Source organism: Phaethon aethereus (assembly GCF_964289735.1).
Source record: "Phaethon aethereus genome assembly, chromosome: 1".
Classification (NCBI taxonomy): domain Eukaryota; kingdom Metazoa; phylum Chordata; class Aves; order Phaethontiformes; family Phaethontidae; genus Phaethon; species Phaethon aethereus.
In genome coordinates this window covers 84304509-84312117 of record NC_138575.1, presented here as the reverse complement: position 1 = coordinate 84312117, position 7609 = coordinate 84304509, and the positions used below count along the sequence as shown (strand labels likewise).

The 7609-nt window shown below is 42.2% G+C and overlaps 1 protein-coding gene across 1 annotated transcript in view; it reads right to left on the bottom strand.

The window, feature by feature from the left end:
• Window positions 1-208: 208 nt before the first annotated feature.
• Window positions 209-7609, bottom strand: part of DYRK4 (dual specificity tyrosine phosphorylation regulated kinase 4) — a gene marked incomplete at both ends in the record, with an annotated part of 28316 nt that continues 20915 nt past the window's right edge. The window contains 4 exons of the mRNA XM_082007754.1: window positions 209-444; window positions 878-1032; window positions 6398-6527; window positions 7081-7141. Coding sequence (XP_081863880.1) covers window positions 209-444; window positions 878-1032; window positions 6398-6527; window positions 7081-7141 — 582 coding nt within the window. The remainder of the gene's footprint in view (window positions 445-877; window positions 1033-6397; window positions 6528-7080; window positions 7142-7609) is intronic.

Genomic DNA, 7609 nt, shown 5'->3' with positions numbered 1-7609 from the left:
AGAAGAGTGTGGATGGATGAGGAAAAGGAATGGCTTTCAAATTCTATGTTGGCTGCCTGGACTATTTCAGGGTAAAATGAACATTAAATATACTTACAATGTGCACAGCCCATGTACATACAGATACAGCTTATATTCCTGAGTACAAATAAAAACTACAAAACATACCAGGTATGCAGCTTGAACTAATCATTGTTTGTGCTGTGCATTACTTAATTGGTGGGAAAAAAAGAGAATTTTTTTGAAGAGCTGTTTCACCGCTGTGTTCTGCTTGATAATTTTTTATAGGCATTTCCATTTGGGTTTCTAAATGTTTCTCTGGAATGACATGTTTCCTTGTGTTCTGCACATCGTTTTCTGTTGTGCCTGTGGAGGGCACAGTGGGAGTCAGTCTTGCAGCCAGTTCACTTTTCCCTTTGTCAGCCGTATCTTTCCAGATATTTTCTGTAACAATAAATAAATAAAATGATAGGGTAAGACTGCAGACTCTTAGCAACAGATAAACACATGATTGCCACTAAGTCACAAAAAATCAGTTGAATATTTTCTCTGGAATCTTACAACCACCACTGATGCATTCTTCTGCTCTGAAATTGAAGTGCACTATGGTGTGGTGTCAGTTACCACAACTATTTTGCTGTCAGTAGGGAAAAGAACTTTCTATGTGAATCTTTAGTACCCCCTGTCTTCTTGCTGGCAGCCACTATAAGATGTAAGTAGTGGAATAGTGGCTCTATCCACCACATTCCAATGACCATCCATTGTCTGCACACTGCGTATTATCACCACACCTTACTTGAGACAGATGATATCAAATTTAAAGAAATAGCAAACACTGATATAAATGCACTTCATTCTCCAGGTAGCACATGCTTACGAATATTCTCTTTTTTCTTTTCTGGCGTAGAGAAAGAGTCATCACTCAGCTTCCTTGAAGTCTGTGTTTTCTGCTTTGCTCTGTATATTTTTGGTTCCTGGATCCATGCATGCTTCATTGCTTCATCTGGAGTCATGCGCATGGCAGGTTCCCACCTTAAAACCATGGTAGACAAATAGTTGTTTAACAGCAGCTCTAACTGAATGTCAGTTTAAGCCAAAAGATTCATTATTGTCTCCTGAAAATCATGTCATGAAGACTTTTTTTGAAACAAAAGAATTTTAACTGAAAACAAGGAAAAATCTTACGTGATCTTCTCCATCCTTCTAAACTTTTTATTTACTTCAGCACTATGTGCTTTGCTGATGAAACCCTCTGCAGCATCAAACCATACTTAAAGGCAAAAATATGCAGTTCACAGTGTTGTGAGGGTGGAGACCTACGGAATGTTTGTTTTGAGGTTTTTCATGTTCTGTCAACACAAGCTCCAAGAAAGGGAACACGAAAGAGACATATGGTAAGTCATTAAAAGATATGTCTTCCCTAACTTAACTGCAGCTGAAACTACTTAGAGACTTAGTGTAACAAAAGTCATGTGAGAACTTATTATGGAAATGAAAGGTGATTTTTTTGGCAAAATCTCTACAATTGAGTTTATCCTCTCACAGGTTTCATTCACTCAGCTTCACATCCACATACTCAAAGTACCATGTTCTGGCCAAGACCACTTGTGTGTCACATGGAGGACAAGTGTTGTCAGTTACTGAGTCCTCATCACATCTCTGGGGTTAATTCTTGATCGGTGATGATGTACTAGTCTTTAGACAGATCTTTTATATCCTTTAGAAGTCACCTGTTGTTTGGGCATGGTCCTTCACATCAGAACCTTGCTGACTTCTATCTACATAAACGTTGGGCAAGGTAGGGTCTATTTTTCCTTGTATTTTGGAATATATGTTTGTTTTCCTTTTGGGCTAACAGGAAAATGAACGGCATATGTGACATTCTGCAACCTTGTTGCCATGCAATTGCTGTGAACTTTGAGGTTTTCCTTCACTGCTGGTCACCTGTGCCGTGGTCTCAGCAGAACGCAGCCTTCCTGGCTGTGACACAAACAACAGTTTTACAGGTGGGAGCAGTGTCCTTTGCTACGAATACACGCCATTCTTTCAGCCTCTGTTCTGCTGTTTCTTCCAGTGCTTAAAAGCACACACATGTGCACTCGTACCGCGTTCATATCAATCCGAATGTTTCTGTCACTAATCTCTACATGCGGACTGTTTCATTCTGATTTGCCTAATGTCAGTGCTGTCCAGAACTGTACAGAAATAATCTAGGAAAACAAACAGATTCTTGTCACCACAGGAACTGAGTGGTTGCGGGGGGTGTCATCCACAAAACAGGCATGTAGAAGTTGAACAAAACTATTTGTGAAGTCATGGAAAATGTATCAGGCTGCTTTGGACAGACACAGATTGACAACTGAACAAGACAGAATAGTTCAATACTTTTTGTCTCAAAAAGAGTTTTCATTTCAAACTTTACTTCGTTCCTTCGAAAATTTAAACAACCCCAACACATAACATTTTTTCCTGTGTGACCTGAAATGACTTGTTTACAGGGTTTTTTTGCTCCACTGAAATGATTTTCTAAATGTTCTGATTCAGCCAGCAAACCAAAATGGATCAATGATTCATACAGATTTAGCAAAGAGACCACTGAAAGCAACCTTCTTGTGAAACAGGGAGGGATCTTTTTTTTTTTCATGTAACCACAAGTTAGCATGAATTTCTTTAGGAAAGTACTACTGAACTGCTAGAAAGAAACTTACAGTCAGTGCTAAAGAAGACACAAAATATTAGCCTTGAATAAGAGACAGGTAACACTGGAAAAGGTATGGGATGAGCTTCTGCTGCCATTACACAGTGCAAGTTAGGATCCAAATTCACCACAAAAGCCTTACTGCACCTATGCAAGAGGTCAGTATTAAAGGCAACCAGACAAAAGTTTGTTCCTGTATGCTCAGTGTTTTAGTTTGATGGATGAGTAAAACCTCATTAGTAACCATCTCCCAAGCAAAAAGACCTATTAATAAAATGAGACCTCATACCAGCAGGATCCATGGACTCCTACCCTGTAAAGTGCTTAGTAACCTGACCGTCTTGGAAAAGACACGTGATCATGTTTGAGCCGTGAAATAGTTTTCTTCTCCCACAGTACTTAATTTATTAAAAAGTCCCGTTTACTTTGTGATAACAGATTATATGCCAGTGACACTAAATCACATCTCTCTTCCCCCACACAAACACATAGACACTTTGCCACTGACGCTCTCACCGTGAGTGTGGTTCGCTGCTGGAACAGGTTGCCCCAAGAGGCTGTGGATCTCCCTCTTTGGAGATACTCAGAAACCGACCAGTCAAGGGCCTGAGCAACTGCTCCAAGTTTGCTCTTCTTTGAGTGGGAGGGTGAGCTAGATCACAGAATCACTAAGGTCGGAAAGGACCTTCAGGATCATCAAGTCCAACCATTAATCCAGTGCCACCATGTTCCCTAAACCATGTCCTGAAGCGCCACATCCACACGTTTTTTGAACACTTCCAGAGATGGTGACTCCACCACTTCCCTGGGCAGCCTGTTCCAATGCTTGACCACCGTCTCGGTGAAGAAATTTTTCCTAATATCCAATCTAAACCTCCCCTGGTGCAACTTGAGGCCATTTCCTCCTGTCCTAGCGCTAGTTACTTGGGAGAAAAGACCAACACCCACCTTGACACAACCCCCTTTCAGGTAGTTGTAGAGAGCAATAAAGTCTCCCCTCAGCCTCCTTTTCTCCAGACTAAACAATCCCAGTTCCCTCAGCTGCTCCTCATAAGACTTGTGCTCCAGACCCTTCACCAGCTTCGTTGCCCTTCTTTGGACATGCTCAAGCACCTCAATGTCCTTCTTGTAGTGAGGGGCCCAAAACTGAACACAGTATTCGAGGTGCAGCCTCATCAGTGCCGAATACAGGGACACAATCACTTCCCTACTCCTGCTGGCCACATTATTTCTGATACAGGCCAAGGTGCTGTTGGCCTTCTTGGCCACCTGGGCACACTGTTAGCTCATGTTCAGCCGGCTGTCAACCAGCACCACCAGGTCCTTTTCCTCCAGGAAGCTCTGCAGCCACTCCTCTCCAAGCCTGTAGCGTTGCATGGGGCTGTTGTGGCCAAAGTGCAGGACCTGGCACTTGGCCTTATTAAACCTCATACCCTTGATCTCGGCCCATCGATCCAGCCTGTCCAGATCCCTCTGCAGAGACCTCCTACCCTCCAGCAGATCAACAGTCCCACCCAACTTGGTGTCATCTGCAAACTTACTGAGGGAGCACTCGATCCCCTCATCCAGATCATCAATAAAGATATTGAACAAGACCAGCCCCAGAACTGAGCCCTGGGGAACACCACTTGTGACCGGCCGCCAGCCGGATTTAACGCCATTCACCACAACTCTCTGGGCTTGGCCATCCAGCCAGTTCTTTACCCAGCAAAGAGTAAACCTGTCTAAGCCACGAGCCGCCAGTTTCTCCAGGAGAATGCTGTGGGAGACGCTGTCAAAGGCTTTACTAGGCTTTACTACTTACCACGACTGCTGATAAATGATGGAGAGTGGCTTGGCAAGCTCCTCCGCCAGCTCTCTCAGTACTCTCGGGTGGATCCCATCAGGCCCCATAGACTTGTGAGTGTCCAGGTGGCTTAACAGGTCCTTAACTGCTTCCTCCTGGATTATGGGCGGGTTACTGTGCTCTCCATCCCCATTTTCCAGTTCAGGGGGCTGAATACCCTGCGGATACCTGGTCTGGCTATTAAAGACTGAGGCAAAGAAGGCATTAAGTATGTCAACCTTGTCCTCGTCCTTGGAGACAATGTTCCCCGCCATATCCAGTAAGGGATGGAAATTCTCCTTGCCTCTCTTTTTGTTGTTAATATATCTATAGAAGCGTTTTTTATTATCCTTTACTATCCTTTATTATCAATGTGGCCACATTGAGTTCTAGCTGGGCTTTTGCCTTTCTGATTTTGTCCCTGCTCGACCTAACGAGATCCTTGCACTCTTCATGAGTTGCCTTCCCTTTCTTCCAAAGGTGATAAACTCTCCTTTTTCTCCTGAGTCCCAGCAGAATCTCCCTGTTCAGCCAGGCCAGTCGCCTTCCCCACCAGCTCTTCTTATGGCACAAGATGACTTCCAGAGGGCGCTTCCAACCTAAATTATTCTGTGATACTAGGTAAAAAGTTCCTGGCATAGAGAATCTGTGGGATTTCTACCTTCTGTGAAGACTGTTAACAATTACATGTTATTTGCATTTAGCAGTTTACAAGAACATGCAAATCATCAATTTCCCTTAAGAAAACAACTGTGGACCACTTGTCATACTAGGTATTGAGTAGCAAAATCCTTGACTGGAGTAAAGTCAACAGTTTATCCTAGAAATTACAGGATCCGAGACATATTAGATGCTTCTCACATTCTGAGCGCCAGTGATTTATAAAAACCTATTCCTATCAAGAGAATGGAAAAATACAGTCTATCAAATAATTCTTGAAGTGTGCAATGTGACTGCTGTCAATGAAAAATAAGTATAACTATGATAAGGAGGAAAAGGGCTTAAGTCAGTAGGCAAACTACAAGGTAACACTCTGGTAACTGTGCTAATTATCCACACTAACTACCATAGTCCAGAAGCAGCAAGCAAACAATACCATTGACTCTGGGCTGGAGACGTGGCTGAATGTACTTTGCCTTTTTATCCTCTTCTAAGGGGGAGGTGCATGGTGCAGTGGAACTACAAAGAGCTTGATCTCACCCAAGGGAACATGCGCGCAAAGAGCAAGATCTTTGTGAGCAGATATTCAAAGAATCAGAAACGTTTTCATACAGATACCACAGCGTATCTCCTGATTGCCTTTTCCAAGGCCTAGCACAGAAAATATAGTCAAGGCACTCAAGACAGTTAAGGCAGCTTCAAATATAACTCCTGCTGGAGGAAATGGAAAGATTTCCTTCTCACCAGAGTGGGAGTTAGATTTAAGTACAAAACCAAACTTTGATCTCCAGATATGCACTGCCTTGGGGCAGTGCATTACCATTATCGATGTTATCTGAATGAAACTTTATCTCAGATAAAACAGAAAGGATTTAATGCAAAGGCCTCAATGGGTAAAAACCATTGCTTTTAGAGTTTAGTCTCCAGTATCAGAAGATGAAGATCTGCTTTTAGATATGATGATGTCAGCTTTCTTTTGTACCTTGGGCAAATCCCATACAGTCTTTTTGTGCAATGATTTCTCCCTGCAATAAGCTGTGAATAATAATAGTTATCCACAAATGCTACTGTGAGGGGAAAAAAAACAAAAAACAAAAATACTCTACCAACCCCCCCAACAGACAACAGATAGATACAAAGATTTTAAAGGCACAAGAGAATGAAAGCAAAGTCAAAAATAGCCTGCTGCACATAAGTGAAAACTGTGAACTCACATTAGACAACCTTTCAGAAAGTCCAAGAAACCAGCATCATGGGTTTTCAGCACTGTGCTTAGATCCTTGGAGTCTGGGCATCTCTTTTTTCCCTTGCTGTTAGTTATGGATTTAGGAAAACCTTTGGAATCTTAAAAAAATAAAAACATGCTCAAAAAATCACATTAAAAATCCGTACCAAATCTTTAAGAGAGTTGCAGAAACAGTATCCATATCCATCTCACTAACTCCCAATTTGCCCTGTTGGATTGATAGTCTGACAGCATTTTGGCAAACAATATTGGTTACGTACTAAGAGACTGCATCGTACACTGTGGAGTTTTGTTCATTTTGTGTAATTTCCAAAACCAAATTATACCCAGAGGATTGAAGTTAATCCCAAGGCCCACTGCATTCCTTTTAGCAATAGCATTTTTAAGGAGTAACAAGTGGAATGGATTTCTCAATCCTTTCCCTATTGCCTCGGCCATGAGAGGCCCATAAGATATGAAGGGCACAGTACCAGGTTCATCTGTAGGCCTCATGTTACCCTTTTGCTTCTCCTCAATACCTCTTCCTGAAAGAAGTTTTGTCAGCTAAGAAGCAGCTAAGGTTCTCTGACGCCACTGTCTACTAGTGCTATTAACTAGTGATTAACTAGCAGGGAGGATTCCAGGAGGGGAGAAACAATCAGAAGCATTTACCAAAGAACATTCGCTTCCTTGATGCAGCCTGGATAAAATCAGCTGGTGGAAGACCCAATACCTTCAACATAGAAAATGAATTCATGGAGTTACTCTTCATTCCATAAAAATACATAACAATCATCAGGAGAGATGTGGTATTTCATCCTCCATTTGAAAAGTGCATTTTGTACCTATTCTAACATTAGCACTGGGTAGGTGATCTGAGGCAGGAGATGTCACGGTAAATTCCTAAAACTCTCTGAAAAACATTTACAAAGATTACAGAGCCAAACTCCTTGGTGGGAGAGACGGAATAAGAAGGGGCAACATCCACAAACTGTGGCTTGAGAAAATCAGGGTGACTATCAGGAAAAATGTTTTCACCAGGAGGGTAAAGCAGCAGTTGAGCAGATGACCCAGAGAGTTTCTACTCAAGCCTTTGAGGTTTTCAAGATTTGCTAGACAAAGACACAGCTGACTAATCAAATGCTAACAAAAATCTCTCTCTCAGCAGGAGTTTGGACTAAGGACATCCAATCCAACCAAC